The sequence below is a fragment of the Halichoerus grypus genome, chromosome 8 (genome assembly GCF_964656455.1).
Source record: "Halichoerus grypus chromosome 8, mHalGry1.hap1.1, whole genome shotgun sequence".
In the NCBI taxonomy this organism is placed as follows: domain Eukaryota; kingdom Metazoa; phylum Chordata; class Mammalia; order Carnivora; family Phocidae; genus Halichoerus; species Halichoerus grypus.
The window spans coordinates 68,300,590-68,322,128 of record NC_135719.1 but is presented as its reverse complement, the minus strand read 5'-3'; the positions used below and the strand labels follow the sequence as shown (position 1 = coordinate 68,322,128).

Genomic DNA, 21,539 nt, shown 5'->3' with positions numbered 1-21,539 from the left:
CTGGTAAGGTAATTTAGTTGGTAGGTAGAAAGCATGCCAGACAGTTTTAATAATACATATCTAAATATTTTTTGATGATTTCCTACTGATTAAGTCATATCTATGCTAAGAATGAAGAATGCTTATTTTGTTTTACCTGCACGAGACAGATCACAATTTGAAATAATACAGGTGTAAAAAATGTTATTACCTTCAAAAAAGAGATTCTAGCTATCAGTACTAATGTACTAGTTAATACAATTCTCAAATCCCACTTTCTAATTCACAAAAATAAGATTAATCCTTTTATCCTTGGGATAAGGTAATAAGGACAAATAAAAGAATTGATCCATTAATAAATTTAAATAAATTCCTGCCAACACTAGTATACCTGCTTGTCCTGTTTGGCTGAGGTAACTGTTCAATGACCTGACTGATGGAACTACATGAGTCCAAATGAGAAGAATCCATAGGTTCTGAAAAAAATAACTGGATATTAGTATAAAAGGCATTTACCACCAAACTTCAATACAAGTTCAGAAATGTAGACAATACCAATCTAATCAGCTACATTAAAAAATCAACTTTTTGAGTGCCTACTATGCACCAGATACTGTGCTAAACCTCCTTATGTACATTTACCAAACCACATGTTTGGATCCACCCAGCTCCAACAAGAGCACTCTTGCAAAAGGGACCAATAGCTTTAAACACCTCACCTGCAGCTTTGTTTTCTTTCAGATGCTCATTGAACCCACTATTACTATCTCCTTGTTCTTCTCCAGCTGTTTGTTCAGGATTGGACACAACATCCTAGAAAATATACATACTTAATATCCCCACTATATATGAAATAACCCAAAATGAGGCATACTTTTTGTGAATGTGTTGATTTCATTTTTCCAACCAATTTTAATCCAAAAGATAGTGATCGCCTAAGTACTTATGTTTGCAGATTAATCCTGATTAGATGAAAAAGAATTTTTCCTCAGTCATTTCCAAACAAGGTATCACTCACCAACACAGGGTTCTCTTTGTGTGTCTGCAGATTAGGAAGGTGTCGGGATAGCATACTGAAGTGAGAACCAGAATCATCTTCTAGAACCTGGCTTTCAGGCTGAGAATCTTCAATTATCAGGCAAGGAGTATCTTGCTGAGAGAAATCTGAATCCAACTGACTTCCAGTAGGGTCCATCTGCTCCCCTGGAATGAAATAACAAAAGATCAGTTCGGTGTAACCTACTAGCCTTCCTCACGCACTTTGAGCTTAAATAATGGGGCGGAAGTGCAAGAGCTAGGAAAGGGGGCCAGTCTAGGGCTCCAATTAGATTATATTTATAATCGCTGCAAGCACTTTCCTATCATACCTCCCAAGGCCTGATTCCCTCGTTATTTACTATCAGCCTCCCAATCCTTCTCTCCCTCTTTTCCATCACCTTCCCCGTAGACACCCTTTCCTCTCCTTCCTCACCTCTTCTCTCCCCGCCTCTTTTTCCATCCCCCACAACTCTCCCTACGTCCTTCTGGCACCTCTATGGCCCCCCAAAAGGCTGCTTTGTAATCTCTGTTCGCCAGAACACCCACAACCCTTTACGTTTCCTCAAGACCACCCAGCCTTCCCAGCTACTGCTTCCCCACCCCCTCCTCAGGGCCCTCCAACCCTTTCCCCGTCACCGCCGCCATGCTTGCCACCCCGCCCCCTCCGGTCAGCCATCCCTTCAGACCCGAAACCCAAGCCTTCAGAGCTCACTGCACCCCCACTTTTCTACAAACAGTACCAGGCATCCCGGCGGGAGATCACTCGCGCTGGAGCTAGACGTCCCTGCACACTCCCCAGCTCCCTCCAGCTCGATCCCCAGGTCGCCGCTGTAGCCACCGCCGCCGCCGGCCGCGAACTCCCCCTTTTCCCGTCGCGTCACGCAGTATCGGCTCGCCCATTCGCTGCGGCTGCCCGCCACTCAAGAAACCCTGTGGATGATTGGTGACTGAGGCAGAGTGCCCCGCCCCACGTAAGAAAAAGGAACACCGCGGCGTGTTTCCATGGCAGCATGGACGTTGCAGGCCCTCCCCCTAGTACAGCCAGAGAATGACAGTATCCTTGAACCGAAGGGACCTTGAGAGGGCGTGAAATATATTCCCCTGCCTCTAGGACAATTGTTTGTACTACTCAGACACAGGAGAAAAGACCTGTTTTCTATCGTTCCTGCACCTGGAGACCCCATCTCTCACCCTCTTCCGTAGAAAAGGAGAGGGTTCCCCCGCTTTCTAATAAAAAGGCAAAGAGGATCCAGGATGCCTAGTACTTCAGAGCTGTTCAAAGTGAAGAAAGGGAGGATGCTTTGGGTTTTACCTGTGTCCATCAGGATCCCTTTATGTGGGCCTCTAACTGAATTCAAGGGCCTCACATTAAGTCTCCGCCAGTTTGGGGTTTGTTTGTGTTTCCTTTACATTGTCTGAAGGGCCAGTAAAGCTTTTTTTTTTTTCCCCCATTGCCCTTTCCAGTATGGAACATAGTTCGAGCTTCACATTTGCCCATCATTGTCCTATCTTTACATGAACTTGAAACCCAAGGAGAGGATAGCCCCAGACATTTTTTTGCACTTCCCCTTGAGAGAATTGAGCACAGTGATTCTCAGACTCCATGGTGAAGAGAACAGCTGCCACCCCTTTAAGTAGATGACCTCAAAGATCCCTCCAAACCTTGAGAGTCTATGAACCTAATTATGGTGTCAGGGTCTTACAGAGGGTGTGGCAGCTGTGACTTGTATTAATTAACTAGACACCATGAGGAGTATGTGTTTTGTTTTATTTAAGTGGTGGTTGGATCTGGAACGGAATTCTAGCCAGAGAGGCTGTCAAAAGGGAAAGCGCCTAACACACTGCCAAGCATATACACAGTAGGCATTCAATAGGAGGTAGTTCTTTCTCTGTACCCCAGGCTCAGAATGACTTAGGTACAGCCCAACCATGATCCTCCAATCCTGTCTATGCCCAATTTAGCACTTCATATAGGCTAAGAGGAAGTAGAGCTTCCTATAAACCAGTCTTCTCCCTGCTGTTATAAATTACAGTGATCACATTTTTTAAGCCAACAAGCAAAGCATGTCATGTGAGTATACTTAACTTACAGAAACAAAAGGACAGAATGTTTGAAATGAAACTGTCCTGAAAAATCTAGAATCTATTGTTGCTGTAACTAGGATATAATTAGGGTCCCCGGAATGTTTTACTAGTGGAACAAAAATGCAATAGAACACACAGAGACACATCCCACTTCTTAATCTTGAAATCATTTATAATTGACTCCTCCTTTCCTCCACTCCTAATGCTGCAGAAGACCAGTGACCAAATAAATTTAATTCTAAAAGGACCAGGGCAGGTTGATATTAACAACACTAGGTAGACTAAGTGAATTCATCTGCTCATTTGTGAGGGCTCAACCAACCAGTTCCTACTGTGAGCAAATATTGACCTCGATTCCCATAAAAATACCCCAAAAGTCACTATATGTTTGCTCTTTTCTGCCCTGCTATTGCATTTCCCCTCCCCAAGCAAGACAAATAAATAGGCCCTCTTGATTATTTGAAAAGCAACCGTATGTTTGTCAAAACTCACAAAACTGTGCACTAAAAAAGGGTAAACTGAACCTCAATAAACATGACTATAAATAAATAAATAAATAAATAAATAAGCAAGGCTGAGCCATTCCCATTACCAAATAAAACTGTGAAGAAAAACTGTGAGGGGTGCCTGGGTGGCTCAGTGGGTTCACCTCCAACTTTTGATTTCGGCTCAGGTCATGATCTCAGGGTTGTGAGATCTAGCCCCACCTCGGGGCTCCGCACTGGGCCTGGAGCCTGCTTAAGCCACCACTACTTAAGCCTGCTTAAGATTCTCTCTCTGCCCCTCCACTCCCCGCACCCCCGTGCAAGCATGCGTGTGCTCTCTCTGTCAAGAAAAACCCAAAAATCTGTGAATTCCTTGGTAGCTAGTGTAACAATTAAATTAATCATTAAATTACCCAGAAAGATTAGAAAATGCAAGCAGGATGGTTACCCGCTGAGACTGTGACTGATTGTGGTTAGGTGAGCCAAAGACCTTCATTGACTCTAAGGTGCAAAAGCCCATCAGCAGGGCTACCTACCTGCAGGTGCATCTTTACCTACGCCACCTCAGACAGAAATCTAATTTACCTCTAAAGACAAGAAAATCCCATCAGACTTTATGTTAACTCATTTTAAAGTTTAATAAACCTCATTTTCAGAGATTTTTCTTCTAAGCATCTAACCTAAATCCTTTATTCTAGAGCTTAAAGCCATTTCCTCTCACATTGTCTTTAATCGGTAATTTTAAAACCTGGATAAATTTTCATAAGCCTGGAATCATCTCATCTGGTTCAGTTATCCTATAATTTATTTCAACCAATCAAACAATAAATATAAGTGCTATATACTTAGTCTTTTTCTGAGATCTTATTACATACTTCTCTAAGCAAAAGAACCTCGGATGGTTTAATCCTACCTCACAGACACTATTCACCAACCTTTAAATTTGCTTTTGGAAACTCAGTTTGGGCGTTCAGTGGCAGAGAACTTTACTGAGGATATGACAAGTACTGAATTTAATAAAAAACTATTATATATCCCTTTTAAGCTGCAATATTCAAGTATTACATTTTTTTAAAGATTTTATTTATTTATTTGACAGAGAGACAGCGAGAGAGGGAACACAAGCAGGGGGAGTGGGAGAGGGAGAAGCAGGCTTCCTGCTGAGCAGGGAGCCCAATGCAGGGCTCGATCCCAGGACCCTGGGATCATGACCTGAGCCGAAGGCAGACACTTAAAGACTGAGCCACCCAGGCGCCCCTAAAGTATTACATTTTGACTTATATTTAACATATAGTTGATTCTGACCCCTAGGATGCCTTCTGTTGCACTTGGACCTATACAATCATGTCCAGGCATATACCAATGATATAATTAACTAATAACATGTATTACATTTTTACTATGCGGCAGGTATTGTGCTCTGTTTTCCATTCATTCTCCCACCTAAAAGCTTCATACTCTCTGAGGTTTACAGATGAGGACACTAAAATGTAGAGAGATGAAATAATTCGCATAATGTCTTAGAGCTAGCAAGAGTCAGAATCTGAACACAGTCCCTAGTGTTCTAGGAATTCATAATTAAAATAATATGAAGAAAACAGAGAAGTTGAAAAGTTGTCAAATCCACATCCTTATGAAGCAGTTAAGTCAACAAAGAGGTATGATATAATTAAAATGTGAAAGCAAATTGCTTAAGGTACTCAATACTTGCCTATGATACTATATTAACTTCCTAACACGAGACTGACAGACTTGGTACCTGCGACCCCAGCAGTGGAAGCAAGCCCACTGGTTATATGACTGCCTCCTGTTCATTTTAAGTAAACTTTTTATTGTGAAAAAAATTTCAGAGCAACAGAAAACTTGCAAAAATTATAATAAAAAATAGTAAAATGATCTCTCATAAACCTTTTCACCTAGATTCACACATTGTTAACATTTTGCCATAATACTCCTACTCAATTATTTTTTATTGTGGTAAAATATATATAACATGACATTTACTGTTTTAGCCATTTTTAAGAGTATGGTTCAGTGGAATTAAGTACATTCACATTGTTTATTAAAGATTTTATTTATTCATTTGTCAGAGAGAGAGAGAAAGAGCAAGCGAGCACAAGCAGGGGGAGCAGAAGGAGAAGCAGTGAGCCCGATGTGGGACTCAATCCCAGGACCCTCGGATCATGACCTGACGCTTAATGGACTGAGCCACCCAGGCATCCCAGTATATTCACATTGTTATGCAACCATCACCACCATCCATCCCCAGAATTTTTTCATCTTCCCAAACTAAAACTCTGTACCCATTAAATACCTACTCCCCCATCCGCCCTCCCACCAGCCCCTGGTAACCATCATGCTACTTTCCGTCTCTATGAATTTGACAACTCTAAGTACCTCATATAAATGGAATCATACAATAGTTGTCCTTTTGTGTCTGGCTTATTTCGTTTAGCATAATGTCCTCAAGATTCATTCATATTGTAATTTTGAAAGCATGTGTCAGAATTTCCTACCCTTTTAAGGCTGAATAATATTATATATACCATACTAACATAAGTATTAGTATTCTATATAATATATATACTAATTTATATTATATATATACTAATATTAATATAACTATTAGTATTTTCTGCCTTTTACCTTGTCAAATTTAATCTGAAGAGTTTAACTCCACTAGGAGCCACTTACTTGGAAACAGAAACAGAAAGTTGTGGTATGGGGGTTGGGGGTGAGGGGGGAGGAGTGGAGTCCTTGCCTATCTGAATACTGATGGAGATTTGCCATCCTTCCCCTGGTTTATTCCTCTTTTTCCAAAAGTATTCAAATATCCATGTCCCGGTAGCATCTCCTTTCCATTTTACTTCTCCATCAAGCTCCCAGGCTTTCTGTTTTCCTTCCCTCCAAACTCCTCTCTCTCCATACCAGTAATTCTGTAATCCTTTGCAATCTGACTTCAGCCTCCATAAACCTAGTACCTAGCACAAATCCAAGCACAAAGCAGTTACTCTGAAAAGGTTTGTCAATAACCGATTCTGACAATTTCTTGTCAAATCACCTCATTAGCTTTGACCTTTACAGTGTAGGATGGTGTTGCTGATTCCCTCCTCTTTCAAATTCCTATTCTGTGATTCCAGAGTTCCTGGCTCTGCTCCCTCTCAGCTTTCTTTCCAATCCATAACTCCCTGGAATCCGGTACTACAGGATGAGAATTTAGAGTGGTACCAACCTGCCACAACATGGATGGAACTTGAAAACATTCTGCGAAGTGAAATAAGCCAGACATAAAAAGACAAATATTGTATGATTCCACTCACATGATGTACCTAGAGTAGGCAAACTCGTAGAAATTGAAGTAGAATAGTGGTTTCTGGAAGTTGTGGGGAAGGAGGAAAAGGGGAGTTATTGTTTAATGGGTACAGAGTGGCAGTTTGGGAAGATGAAAGAGTTCTGGAGATGTATGGTGGTGATGGTTGCACAAGGTGAATGTACTTAATGCTACTGCACTGTATGCTTAAAAATTTCAAATGGGGGTGCCTGGCTGGCTCAGTTGGGGGAGCATGCGATTCTTGATCTTGGGGTTGTGAGCTCCAGCCCCACATTGGGTGTAGAGATTACTTAAAAAAAGATAAAATCTTTTGGGGCGCCTGGGTGGCTCAGTCATTCAGTGTCTGCCTTCGGCTCAGGTCATGATCCCAGGGTCCTGGGATCGAGCCCCACATCGGGCTCCCTGCTCTGTGGGAAGCCTGCTTCTCCCTCTCCCACTCCCCCTGCTTGTGTTCCTGCTCTCTCTGTCTCTGTCAAATAAATAAATAAATCTAAAAAAAATAAAAATTAAAAAAAATAAAATCTTTTAGTAAAATCTTTTTAAAAAAATGTTTAAAGTGGTAACGTTTATGTTATATGTATTGTACTACAATTTTAAAAGTTTTTTTAAAGATTTTATTTATTTGTGAGAGAGAGAGAGAGCACAAGCAGGGGGAATGGCAGGCAGAGGGAGAAGCAGGCTCCCTGCTGAGCAGGGAGCCCGATGATGTGATGATGCGGGGCTCCATCCCAGGACCCTGGGATCATGACCTGAGGCGACTTAACCGACTATTTTAAAAGTTCCCTATTTTAAAAGCTCTTTAATGAGGGCACCTGGGTGGCTCAGTCAGTTAAGCATCCAACTCTTGATTTTGGCTCAGGTCGTGATGTTGGGGTTGTGGAATGGAGCCCCAAGTCAGCTCTGCCATGGGCATGGAGCCTGCTTGGGATTCTCTCTCTCCCTCTCCCTCTGCCCTGCCCCCACCAACCCCTCCCTCTTAAAAAAAAAAAAAGTTTTTTAATGAGACAACACTAAATTTCAGTATTTAAAGATGTACACCTAGATCATAAAAAATAATAATAACAAAGAAACTATATGATTGCAATAAAAGTCAGGACTAGGGGTTAATTTTAGAAAGGGTAACGGGGTTTTAACTCTTTAAGAGGCAAGTGAGGTGCTTGGAAATGTCCTATTTTTATTACCAGGGGCAATAACAGGTATACAATTTATAATTCATACCTTTGTATATTTACATTTTATTCATTTTTATGTGTGTTATATTTCACAATAAAGATGACTTAAAATAAATAAATGTCATTCATGCTAAAACTAGCAATGTGGGGTACCTGGGTGGCTCAGTTGGTTAAGCAACTGCCTTCGGCTCAGGTCATGACCCCAGGATCCTGGGCTTCCTGCTCAGCGGTGAGTCTGCTTCTCCCTCTGACATCTCCCCTCTCATGCTCTCTCTCTCTCTCAAATAAATAAATAAAATCTGAAAAATAAAACTAGCAATGTGGTGGAAAAGAGGGTATTTACATAGTCTCAAAGTATCTCCCTAAAATGTATTGAATTATTACAAACAGAAAGTAGTATGTTTGCAGTGAAAAAAATTTGGCATTCACCAACCTAACCAAGTGATTCCAGTTAACATAACCAGTAATGGGGTAAAATACCATTATGGGTCACTTGATATGATGCACTGAGAAGGACATAATGTCACTTTAATTGTATTCCTGCCAAAAATTCAATACCTGAATCTGACCCTGAGGAGATATCAGATAAGCCTAAATTGATAGATGCTATACAAATAACCAGCCCATAGTCTTCAAAGAGAGACATAGGAAACAGAGAGAGAGAGAGAGATGTGCCAAGATCAAGAATGACAAAAAAAGATTGAGGAACTGATTCAGATTTGAGCAGATTAATGAGATAAGACTCAAAACCATCAAATGCAATTTGTAATCCAGAACCGAACCCTGGACAAGAACTTGTTTTTCCTTCTGCCATAAAGAACTCTAATGGAAGCATGGATGAAAGCTGAATAAGGTCTGTAGATCATATAATAGTATTGAATCAATGTTATTTTCCTGATCTTGATGTGAAAGAGAAAAAGAAAGAAAGAAAGGAAGGAAGGAAGGAAGAAAGAAGAAAATTGAGTGGTACTGAAGTTAGGAAAGGGTTAAGGTATAGGCAGGGAGAGATAGGGAGAGAGAGAGATAACCCCTGACTAGGCTCAGAAACTATTCCTGGCAGGCAGAAGTGCTAAGACAGAGAAGGGAATAGACCAGACCACCTGGCCCCGGATGTTAGGGCGTATTTTTCTTCGGCGGCTACAATGTAATCACAGAAAATGACCAGACCTCAAAGGAGTAAGTCAGTAAGGGGATCAATAGTCCCTGCTCAAACTAAGACAGCACAAGAATCTCAAGGCCACAAGCTTTCTGGTCAGATTTTCAATAAAAGACCGGTCCTAAAAACCCTCAGTGGCAACCCACTCGGGACCCCTCACACTCTAGAGAGTTTTTTCTTTCCTTTCTGCTCTCACCTTCACTTAATAAACTTCACTTCACTTCACCCTTTTCTGTCTGCGAGATTCAGTCTTCGACTCCGTGAGACAAGAACCTGCAATCCTGCAACAGTACCAAATTATCCAAGATTGGAGCTGAGCAGGGGTGGTACTAACCAAAACTACAAGAAAAGTTTACCTGCATCCAACATAGGAATAGGATGAGAGCAAGAAAAGGAATATTCTTAGAGCCTTTGGAAACTTCCAGGAATGAGAACCAGGATGGTAGAAGATGAGAAAAGTCATCTTGCAGATTAAAACAAAAATGAAAAAAAATAGCTATTCCTGAACTCTTAAGTCCCAATGGGGAGAATGTTCTGGAGCTGAGAAATATAAGAAGAAAATAAAACACTTCAGTGGCCAAGGACACCATGCTGATTCCTATTCACCCATGAGTGGCTGAACCATGAAATGTTTACTCCTCCTCTGAGGTAAGGGTGTGTATATATAAAATCATATACATGGTGCCGATTTTGTATCCTACTCCCCATATCACTATGCCATATCGCCCTTCATTCCATTCTAGGTTACTTCACCCATCTCCCCTCTGTACTTTTTAAAAATTATTATTATTTTTAAATATTTTATTTATTTGAGGGGTGGAGGAGGAGGGTCAGAGGGGGCGGGAGAGGGAGGAGGAAAGAATCTCATGCAGACCGCACTGAGGGTAGAGCCCAGCACAGGGCTCCATCTCACATCCCTGAGATCATGACCTGAGCTGAAACCAAGAGTCGGATGCTTAATCGACGGAGCCACCCAGGCACCCCTTTAATTATTCTTTTAATTCCAGTATAGTTAACATCCAGTGTTAAATTCGTTTCAGGTGTACGATATAGTGATTCAACAATTCTGTATGTTACTCAGTGCTCATCAAGATGTGTACTTTTTTTTTTAAGATTTTTTTATTTATTTGACAGAGAGAGACACAGTGAGAGAGGGAACACAAGCGGGGGGAGTGGGAGAGGGAGAAGCAGGCTTCCTGCCGAGTAGGGAGCCCGATGCAGGGCTCAATCCCAGGACCCCGGGATCATGACCTGAGCCAAAGGCAGACGCTTAACGACTGAGCCACCCAGGTGCCCCTCAAGATGTGTACTCTTAATCGCCTTCACCTATTTCCATCTCCCCTCCCACCTCCTCTCTGATAACTGTTTGTTCTCTATAGTTATGAGTCGGTTTTTGTGGTTTGTCTCTTTTTTCCTATTCTTTTATTTCTTAAATTCCACATATGAGTGAAATCATATGGTATTTGTCTTTCTCCAACTGACTTATTTAGCTTAGCATTATATTCTCTAGCTCCATCTATATTGTTGCAAACAGCAAGATTTCATTCTTTCTTATGGCCAGATAATAGTCCATTGTATATATATACTTCTTTATCCATTCATCTATCGATGGACACTTGGGCTGCTTCTATGATTTGGCTATTGTAAATAATGCTGCATTAAACATAGGGGTGCATATATCTTTTCAAGTTAGTGTTTCGTATTCTTTAGGTAAATACCCAGCAGTGGAATTACTGGATCATATGATAGTTCTATTTTTAGTTTTTTGAGAAACCTCCATACTGTTTTCCACAGTGGCTGTACCAGTTTGTATTCCCACCAACCGGGCATGAGGGTTCCTTTTTCTCCACATCCTCATCAACACTTGTTTCTTGTGGTTTTTTTTTTTTTTTATGTTTTATTTATTTATTCATGAGAGTCAGAGAGAGAGAGAGAGAGAGAGGCAGAGGCAGAGGGAGAAGCAGGCTCCCCACCTAGCAGGGAGCCTGATGCAGGACTCGATCCCAGGATCCTGGGATCATGACCTGAGCCGAAGGCAGACACTTAACCATCTGAGCCACCCAGGAGCCCCTGTTTCTTGTGTTTTTTATTTTAGTCATTCTGACAGGTGTGAGGTGATATCTCATTGTGGTTTTGATTTGCATTTTCCTGTTGATGAGTGATGTTGAACATCTTTTCATGTGTCTGTTGGCCATCTATATGTCTTTTTTGGAGAAATGTCTGTTCATGACTTCTCCCCATTTTTTAAATTGGATTATTTGGTTTTTTTGGTGTTGAGTTTATAAGTTCTTTTTTTTTTTAAGATTTTATTTATTTGTCAGAGAGAAAGAGAGAGAGCGCACACAAGCAAGGGGAGCAGCAGACAGAGGGAGAAGCAGGCTCCCGTGAGCAAGGAGCCCAATGCGGGGCTCGATCCCAGGGTCCTGGGATCATGACCTGAGCCAAAGGCAGACGCTTAACGACTGAGCCACCCAGGTGCCCCATTTCCTGAAATTTATATATTTGTTGATGAAACATTTGTTTCATCATTTGTTCTGTAAAATTTCCAGCACTGTGGATTTTTTTTATTGCATCCCCATGGTGTCATCTGTCATATTTCTTTATCTCTTATTTCCTATAAATGGACAGTTAGATATAGAGTTGTTACGATTTATGCTCCATTTTTTCTTTTTTGGCAAGAATACTTCGTGAGTGCTATCACTTACTTCCTATTGCATCTTTTTTTAATTTAAATTCGATTAGCCAACATATAGTACATCATTAGTTTCTTCCTGTTGCATCTTATCAGGAGACATATAACACCTGGTCGAATGTATTTTTGCTTTGTTACAATTGATAAACAGGCTCAAATGTTACTATCTTTTTACTTGATAGTTTAGCAGTCATTGGTAATCATTACCTAGGTGCATTATTTCACTAAGAGCTGCAAAATAGTGATACTCTAATTATAACATACTGTCTTCATTTATTAGCTGGAATTCTTTTATAAATAAGAACCTTTCCTTCATCAAATATTTGATTACCTAAGGAAAGACAGAATAAATGCTTGATTCTTTCTTTTGATTTGCTAGTTTTCAAATTAATGACTTGAGGTTCTCTACGTAATAGAGAATAGTTCTCCAAATGATGAGAGTCCTTAGCATACTCCAAAGATGACCAATGAGATTTTTTTTTAGTCTTTTTTTTTTTAAGATTTTATTTATTTCACAGCGAGATAGAGCAAGCCAGAGAGCACAAGCCAGAGGAATGGCAGAAGGAGAGGGAGAAGCAGGCTCCCTGCTGAGCAAGGAGCCCAACGTGGGGCTCCACCCCGGGATCATGACCTGAGCCATAGGCAGATGCTTAACTGACTGAGCCACCCAGGTGCCCCTGACCAATGAGATTTTTGTTTTTAGTCTCACTATGAAGTCATGGATTTTAACACATTTAGTATATTCAAGACATTGAAGTTATTGCTCATTTTGAAATGCATATCATCACATCTTTGGACTGTGGAAATCCCTTCAGATTAGCTCCAGAGTCCTTTTGACATGATTCCAGTGGTCTTTAGTAGATTTCTTGTTTTCTGTTGTAATAAGATGTTCCAGGTTCATCTTGTCCATTTCCTGCTCCAGATCTGGAATCAGATGCTTCTTTAAGAAGCCTTTGTTCATTTTAGTAGTAAATGACATTTAGAGACCACAATTTGGATGGTTGGGAAGCTTATTGCTAACATTGGATTGGTCATTGTTTTGCTTTTTCCAATTAAATTTTAGGATTTCAGGGATTTTACCCAAGTTTCTTGATTTTATATTTGTATCTCTCTTATGATCAACATCTTGGTTCCTGATAACGTTAACATAATTTGCTTTATTCTGTTCTCTCTCTCTGTCTCTCTCTCTGTATATATATAATTTATTTCAGAAAAAAATAACGAAAATTATTACTGAGACAACTAATGAAAAAACTTTAACATTTCTTTGCAGTTTATTTTTTTTCCTTAGGGTACATCTCATTAAAAATGTACAGTTAAGTCTTAAGCTACAACATGGATGAATCTTGAAGACATTATGCTAAGGGAAATAAGCCAATCACAAAAAGACAAATACTGTATGATTCCACATATATGAGGTACTTATACACTTTATATAATTATCTAGAGTAGTCAAAAGCATAGAGACAGAAAGTGGAATGGTGGCTACCAGGATCTGGGGGGAGGAGGAATAGGGAGTTGTTACTTAACAGGTATAGTTTCTGTTTTACAAGATAAAAAGAGGAATAGAGATGGATGGTGGTGATGGTTGCACAATATTATGAATGTATTTAGTATCACTGAACCATACACTTAAAATTGGCTATAATGGAAAAAAATTGGCTATAATGGTAAATTTTACGTGTATTTTACAACAAAAATTTTTGGAAAAAGTACAGTTAAATTGTTGTATTTTAGAGTCATTTGAAATAATTTTACTAATTTAATACAGTGAGGTTAATTTATTTCATTTTGTTTTTTATTTTTAGTGACTATTTGATTTTTTTATTGAGATTAAATACAATGAAATCTACAGCTCTTACTTGTATAATGTGATGAGTTTTGACAAATGCACACATCTGTGAAACCTATGTATCAATCAAGATATAAAATATTTTCTTCAGAGAGTGGCAACCATACTTTCATGGCAACCATATTCTGATTTCTACCATCATAGATTAGCTTTTCCTGTTTAATAATTTTAATGTAAATGGAATCATCTAGTATGTAGTCTTTTTTTTAAGATTTTATTTATTTGAGAGAGAGAGCACAAGCAGTGTAAGGAACAGAGGGAGAAGGAGGCTCCCTGCTGAGCAGGGAACCCCATGAGGAACTCAATCCCAGGACCCTGGGATCATGACCTGAGCTGAAGGCAGATGCTTAACTGACTGAGCCACCCAGGCGTCCTAGTATGTAGTCTTTTATATTCAGCTTCTTTCACTCAACATAACAGTTTTGAGATTCATCCAAGTCATTGCATGCATCCGTAGTTCATTCTTTTTTACTGCTCAGTAGTATTCTATTGTATATATTTTCCACATTTTGCTTATCAGTTCTCCTATTGATGGATATTTGGGTTATTTTAAGACTGTTATAAATAAAGCTGCTGTCAATATTCATAAATAGATCTTTCATGAACATATGTGTTCATTTCTCTTGTGTTGATATCTAAGAGTGGAACATCTGGGTCACAGGATAGGTATTTGCTTAACTTTGTAAGAAACTGCCAAACTTTCTAAAAAGTTGTATAATTTTATACTCCCACTAACAACATGTGAGAAATTCAGGTGTTCCACATCTCCCTAACATTTGGTATTGTCATGGTAAAGTAGTATCTCATTGTGTTTTTTAGTAAACTTTATATATCATTTATGTACAATAAAATGTGCCCATTTTAAGTGTAGCATTTTAATGAGTTCAACAAACATGTGTGTGTGTTTGTGTGTGTAGCCACCACTACAATCAAATATAGAACATTTTCACCACCCCAAAAAGTTCCCTTGTGCCTCTTTGCAATTAATTCTCACACCCTCCCCAGCCCCAAGCAACCACTTACTTGCTTTCTATCACTGTAGATTAGTTTTGCCCATTCTGGAATTTCACATAAACTTATCCATGCAGTATGTACTTGTAGCAACCATGAAAACACACCACTGAAATCTGCTTTCAGGGAACATCAATAACTAATGACCCCACCTGCTGCCACTCTGGGTCTACAACCACATTTGCACCAAAGCCACACTTTCTGCAGGCTGATCCCAGCCAATGACAGAGCACAGCAGGGCTACAAAAGCAGGCCCAATGCTGTGATGTGCAAGATGCCTCCAACAAGTGCCTTTGACTTGAAGACAATTCTTTTTTTTAAGATTTTATTTATTTATTTGAGAGAGAGAATGAGATAGAGAGAGCATGAGAAGGGGGAGGGTCAGAGGGAGAAGCAGACTCCCTGCTGAGCAGGGAGCCCGATGTGGGACTCGATCCCGGGACTCCAGGATCATGACCTGAGCCGAAGGCAGTCGCTTAACCAACTGAGCCACCCAGGCGCCCGATTGAAGACAATTTTTTGAGATAAAAAATTTATTGAATTTTTTTTCTTGCTAGGACCTGTTCTTCAGGTCAATTTTAATATTCCTAATTTAACATTAGGTCTTAGGTTAATGGGTACATTAAACCAATAGATTTGCTCACATTTTTGAAGGTAAAATTGGTGTATGACATATTAGTTTCAGGTATACAACGTAATAATTCAATATTTGGGGTTTTTTTTTAAGATTTTATTTTTAAGTAATCTCTACACCCAACTTGGGACTTGAACTCCCAACCCCTATATCAAGAGTCACATGTTCTACCCACTGAGCCAGACAGGCACCCCAATAATTCAATATTTGTATACACTACAAATTGATCACCACAAAAGTCTGGTTACCATCCATCGCTATTCAATTAACCCTTTCACCCATTTTGCCCACCCCCCTGACTTAAAGGTTCTTCATCAGCCCAAACCTTTCTTGGAACCATGCTGTAGGACAAGACTCTTCCATTCAAAGATTTATTCCTTCCTTCTCTCCTTCCACAGATGTCAGACCTATACCTTGGTCTGAAGGCTCTCTCTGTCTTTTCCTGGTCCCTCCCTGTAGTGGTTTAAAATATATCCATAAATTCATTGACACTCCCTTCAAAAGGCAGAGCCTATTTCCCTCCTCTTGAGAGTGGACTAGACTTAGTGGCTTGCTTTTAATAAATAGAATAAGAGAGAAGTAATGGTGTCTAACTTCCAACATCATTGCGGCTCCCTCCTTCTTCTCTCTTTGCTCACTTGCTCTGAGAGAAGCCAGCTGCCATGTAGACCTAGGGAGAGGCCTACGTGGTGAGGAACTGAGGCTTCCTGCCAATAGCCACGTGAGTGAGCCATACTGGAAGCAGATATCCAGCCTCAGTCATGCCTTCAGGTTACTATAAACTCAACCAACAACTTGACCACAACCTCATGAGAAATCCTAAGCCAAAACCACTCAACTAATTTGCTCCTCGGTTTCAGATCTTTAAAAACTATGTGAGATAATAAATATTTGCTATTTTAAGCTGCTAAGTTTTGGGTTGATTTGTTGTGAATCGAAAGATAACCAATATACTCCCCAGATAAATCTCTTGCACATCTTTTTTTTTAAAGATTTTATTTATTTATTTGTCAGAGAGAGAGAGAGCACAAGCAGGGGGAGCTGCAGGCAGAGGGAGAAGCAGGCTCCCCGTTGAGCAGGGAGCCCAACACGGGGCTCAATCCCAGGACCCTGGGATCATGACCTAAGCCGAAGGCAGACGCCCAACCGACTGAGGCACTGAGGAGCTGAGGCGCCCCTCTCTTGCACATCTAATTAGGTCTTGGCATTAGTTCCCCAGGAGACCAACTAACAATATTCGTTCGTATTTTGTTTCTTTTGTTCAGAATGATGTTTTTTATTTTTTATCTATGTGTGTACATTTATAGTTTTTTTTAATCTTTATATTGCATGAAGATACCACAATTTGTTTATCCATTCTCCTACTAGTGGACATTTGGGTTTTTTCCAGTGTGGGGCTATTATGAATAAAGTTCTTATGAACAGCCATCACAAGTTTTTTTGTGAACACATGTGTTTTCATTTCTCTTGGGTAAATGTCCAGGAGTGGAACTACTAGGTCATAGGATAGGTATTTGTTTAATTTTATAAGAAACTTACAAATAGTTTTCTAAAGTGGTTACCACATTTTATACTACTATTAACAGTGTATAAGAGTTCTATTTGTTCCACGATCTTGCTAACATTTGGTATTATAGGTCTTTTAACTTTTGCCATTTTGTGGATGTTAAGTGATAGTGCACTGTGGTTTTAATTTGTATTTCTCTAGGACTAAGGATAAACACTTTTTCCTGTACTTATTGGCCATTTGTGCATCTTCTCTTGTGGCAATCCACTCAAATTGCCCACTTTATAATTGGGTTATCTTTCTTTATTGACGTGTAGATTCAAAAAATATACTCTGAATCAAGTTATTTGTCAGATTGGTCATTTTGAGTTAATTTTGGTTCATACTGCTCTAAAACATTTATATTTCAAAGTCAAATCTACAAAATAAATTAAATTTTTAAAAGTCTACCTCCTATCCCTGGCTGCCTCACAGTCTGCTTCTTCTCTCCTCCTATAAGTAACTTTTTTTCAAGTTTTTGGTTTATCTTTGGAGTCATTATTCTATTTCTCTCTCATTCTTCATTTGATCAGACAGGAAATCACATTGGCTCTACCTTCAAAATACTGTGTGTCTAGAATCTCACCGATTCTTACCATCTCCACTGACATCACTCTAGTCTGAGTTACATCATTGCTCACCCAGATTACGGCAAGATCCCTGAGGGACTTCCCACCGTAACCCTTACAACATCTACAGTCTATTCTCAACACAGCAGCCAAAGTGATCCTATAAAAATCTAAGTCAAACCACATAACTCCTGTTTGAAAGCTTGCATACGTTCCCCGTTTCACTCAGAGAAAAAACCAAAGTCCAACAATGCCTATAAGGAAGGCCCTATGGGGGTGCCTGCGTAGCTCAGTCAGTTAAGCGTCTGACTTTCGATTTCGGCTCAGGTCATGATCTCAGGGTTGTGAGATCGAGCCCTGTCTCAGGCTCCACACTCAGTGGGGAGTCTGCTTGAGATTCTCTCTCTCCCTCTCCCTTTGCCCCTCCTTCCCCGACCCCCATGCTCACTCATGTGCTCTCTCTCTCTAAAATAAATAAATCTTAAAAAAGGGGGAGTGCCTGGGTGGCTCAGTTGGTTAAGAGTCTGCCTTCTGTTCAGGTCATGATCCCAGGGTCCTGGGATGGAGCCCCACGTTGGGCTCCCTGCTCAGTAGAGAGTCTGCTTCTCCCTCTCCCTCTGCCCCTCCACCCATTTTTCCTACCCTTCTCTCTCTCGAATAATTAAATAAATAAATAAAATCTTTTTTTTTTTTCTTAAAGGAAGGCCCTATGTGATTTGGTCCCTACTATCCCCCTGGTCTCATCTCTTATTCTTCTTTCTCTTACTCCTCCACTCCAGCAACCATGGGCTCCAGATATTCCTTGGATGTACCAGGCACACTGCTACTTTGTATTAGCCATCCTCTCTTTCTACAAGACTCTTCTGCCAGATATCCAAGCGGCTATCTCCCTTACTTTCTTCAAGTCTGCTCAAGTTTCATATTCTCAATAAGACCTAGCCCATTTAAAACTGCAACCTCGGGATGCCTGGGGGGCTCAGTCAGTTGAGCATCTGCCTTTGGCTTGGGTTGTGATCCCAGGGTCCTGGGATCTAGTCCCACTTCTGGCTCCTTGCTTGGCAGGGAGCCTGCTTCTCCCTCTGCCTCTTGCTCCCCCTGCTTGTGCTCTCTCTCTCTCTCTGACAAATAAATAAATAAAATCTTAAAAAAAAAAAGAAAAGAAACCTGCAACCTTTCCTATCCCTTCACCATTCTTCCCCATCACCACAGCCCCCATCAGCATTCTGAGTCACCCTTACCATACCTTCTTTTTTGCCACAGCACTAATCTTTTTCCGACATACTATATCATTTACCTCTTTACTATTTATTATCTTTCTCCCCCACTAGAATGTAAGCTCCACAAGAGCAGGGGTCTTTGTGTACTGTGTGTGCTAGCACACAGTAAGTGCTCAATAAATACTACTGACTGAATGAATAAGTAAATGAATTCCAGACATTGTTCTAAGCATATTTAAGAGATTGTCCCACTTAATTCTCAAAATAACAATAAGGTGGGATACAATTACTATAATTTTACCGAAAAGAAAACTAAAGCACAGAGTTGGCAACTGCGGAAGTCAGTTTCATAGAAGCACCTGTGTTTGAGTTTGGTAATACTCCTTAAATCCTTTGTGGAACAAGATGGAAACTTGTTCTATAAACAAAGTAAATCAAAAGGGTAAAGTAAATAAATCACTAAATGAGAATGAAGGTGAACCAAAGCATCCAAGGAAAAAGAGACAGCCTAAACAGAAAGTATAAGAATAACTGAGGGATGGGGTGCCTGGGTGGCTCAGTCGGTTAAGCGTTCGACTCTTGGTTTTGGCTCAGATCAGGATCTCAGGGTCGTGGGATCAAGCCCCACTACGGGCTCCACACTCAGCATGGAGTCTGCTTGAGATTCTCTCTCCCTCTGCTCCTCCCCGCCACACCTGCTCATTCTCTCTATCTCTCTCTAAAATAAATAAATAAATAAATAAATAAATAAATAAATAAATAAAATCTTAAAAAAAAAAAAAAGAATGAAGGAAAGGCAAGTGGCTCAGATTGACTGACTAAGGGTTAAGGCAAAGTATTTGCAAGAGGTAATGTTAGAGGGATGCCTGGGTGGCTCAGTTGGTTAAGCATCTGCCTTTGGCTCAGGTCATGACCCCAGGGCCCTGGCATTGAGCCCTGCATCAGGCTCTCTGCTCAGCTTCTCCTTCTCGCTCTGCCTGCTTGCGCACTCTCTCTCTCTCTGTGTTAAACAAATAAATAAAATCTTTTTTAAAAAAGGTAGTATTAGAAAGGGAAGTTAGGGTATATTATGAAGGATCTTCAAGAAAAGAAGAAGGAAGGGAAAAGTTAACTGTGGTTTTGTGACACTGAGAAGGGAACGATACTTCTTCAACCCAAGCATTCCTTCAAGGAAAGCAACTCTATTCTACAAATACCTTTAAAAATGATGTAAAATTTGATTCATACACAGGCATGGCCTCAAAACTAAGTTATACACTTAAATTTGGATTATCTTTATGACCAGCATGTCCATCACCACAAGAAAATCCTTAGAGGTTCCTGTAGTAAGAGTGGCTTTGCTCAGAAGGCTAAAGGAAAATGGTGGCCACAACCAAACACTAACTTCCATCTCACAGGCTAGTGGAATGGCTAAAGGAAGATAGTATCTCTAAATGTTTCTTTTTTACTTTTGGGAACTACTTTCTTCAACAAAAGAATGAGGGGAGTAAGGGAGGAAAAGGGGTAAATATCTTCATTGTCCTTTTGGAATGTTCTCTGGGGAGAGGGTAAATCCAGTGCCTGTGCTTTTCCCGTTATTTAATGTTAACAAATAGCAATTGGGAAAATTATCCAACAGATAATTACTGTGGACCTCCTCTGTGTGCCAGACATAGTAATAAATGCAGATTTCTCCCCCACCTCAACCTTTTCAGAGATTATTTTACTCAGTGCCTCTGCAGATAAACCAGCTGTTCATGCTAAGAGGTGACCCTATGGCTGCTGGTATGCATTATGATCATAGTATTTTCCCCAAAAGCCAAGGATAAACCTCTGACACAGCAATCCTGTAATCCAACACGCCTCTCTCTGTGTAAAGAATGCTTTATAGGCAGAACTGAGTACAGGGTGGGAATCTGAGCTGCATGCAGCTCCTTTTGGATATTTTAGTTGATAAGACCATGCAATCTGGCAGAGCAGGCTGGAATTCTGTCAAATGAGCTCAGATCCTCAGAAAAACTCATGACATTCATCAGGCCAGAAGTAAGGGAGGAGTCAGTGTCTTTTCTTTATGAATTATCAGAGCTGGCTTAAGTCCTGTGGAGACCCTAAGCATTGAAAGCATTACGGTGCCCTCCTTTCCCACATACACATAATTCAAGATGAGTGTAATTAATCCTAATAAAGTTCGTATTTTCTCATGAGGACAATGAAATTTTTAAATTTAATTTAAATTTAAATGCCAAACATGAAATTGTTTCCAGAAAAAATTTAGAGATGCCCTTCCTACTTTGTTAAATATGTGCATAATGTACCTATTCAATAACTTATCACTAGATATTGTGAACTGGTGAAGGTCTGAGAATCCTTTAACTGGCTTACGCTTAGCCAAGGCTACAATTACCTTTCATACTATTCCAGATTTATACTGTTTTCTGCCTTGTGCCCACTGCAGTGCACACCCAAGGAAAGAGCCTATAATAGCGTCTTCCTTTTGCATCTCCTCTAATCTCCCCTTTCAGTGGTAGATCCCCAGTGACCCCTTCTACAATTCAAGGGTCCTTCACCACAAATAGTTTGAAAAGCATTGGTTGTAATCACTGTATCTCCTAATCCTACACGACAAGAGTGTGGAAGAAACTACAGAATAAGGGAGTTCCCAAAAGATCAGATTTGGTCATTCCAGGGGTCAATAGTTAAATGAAACACTGAAGTGGGCTCTATAACCACCACACACTAATGTGGGTTCCTCACAATCATGCATATCACAGGTGCCCAGTAATCCCGTTTTTT

General features: G+C 40.2%; 1 protein-coding gene across 4 annotated transcripts in view; it reads right to left on the bottom strand.

Moving 5' to 3' along the window:
- TP53BP1 (tumor protein p53 binding protein 1) overlaps positions 1–21,539 on the bottom strand; it is a 94,771-nt gene that overhangs the window by 69,965 nt on the left and 3,267 nt on the right. For all 4 annotated transcript variants that reach the window (XR_004925826.2, XM_036120003.2, XM_036120005.2 and 1 more), the window contains exons 2-5: positions 1,758–1,947; positions 998–1,182; positions 699–792; positions 371–455 (exon numbers count right to left, since the gene is read on the bottom strand). Coding sequence is in view for 3 of the 4 variants with exons in the window: in XM_036120003.2 (XP_035975896.1) it covers positions 371–455; positions 699–792; positions 998–1,182; positions 1,758–1,764 (371 nt within the window). In the remaining variant the exon portion in view is untranslated. The remainder of the gene's footprint in view (positions 1–370; positions 456–698; positions 793–997; positions 1,183–1,757; positions 1,948–21,539) is intronic.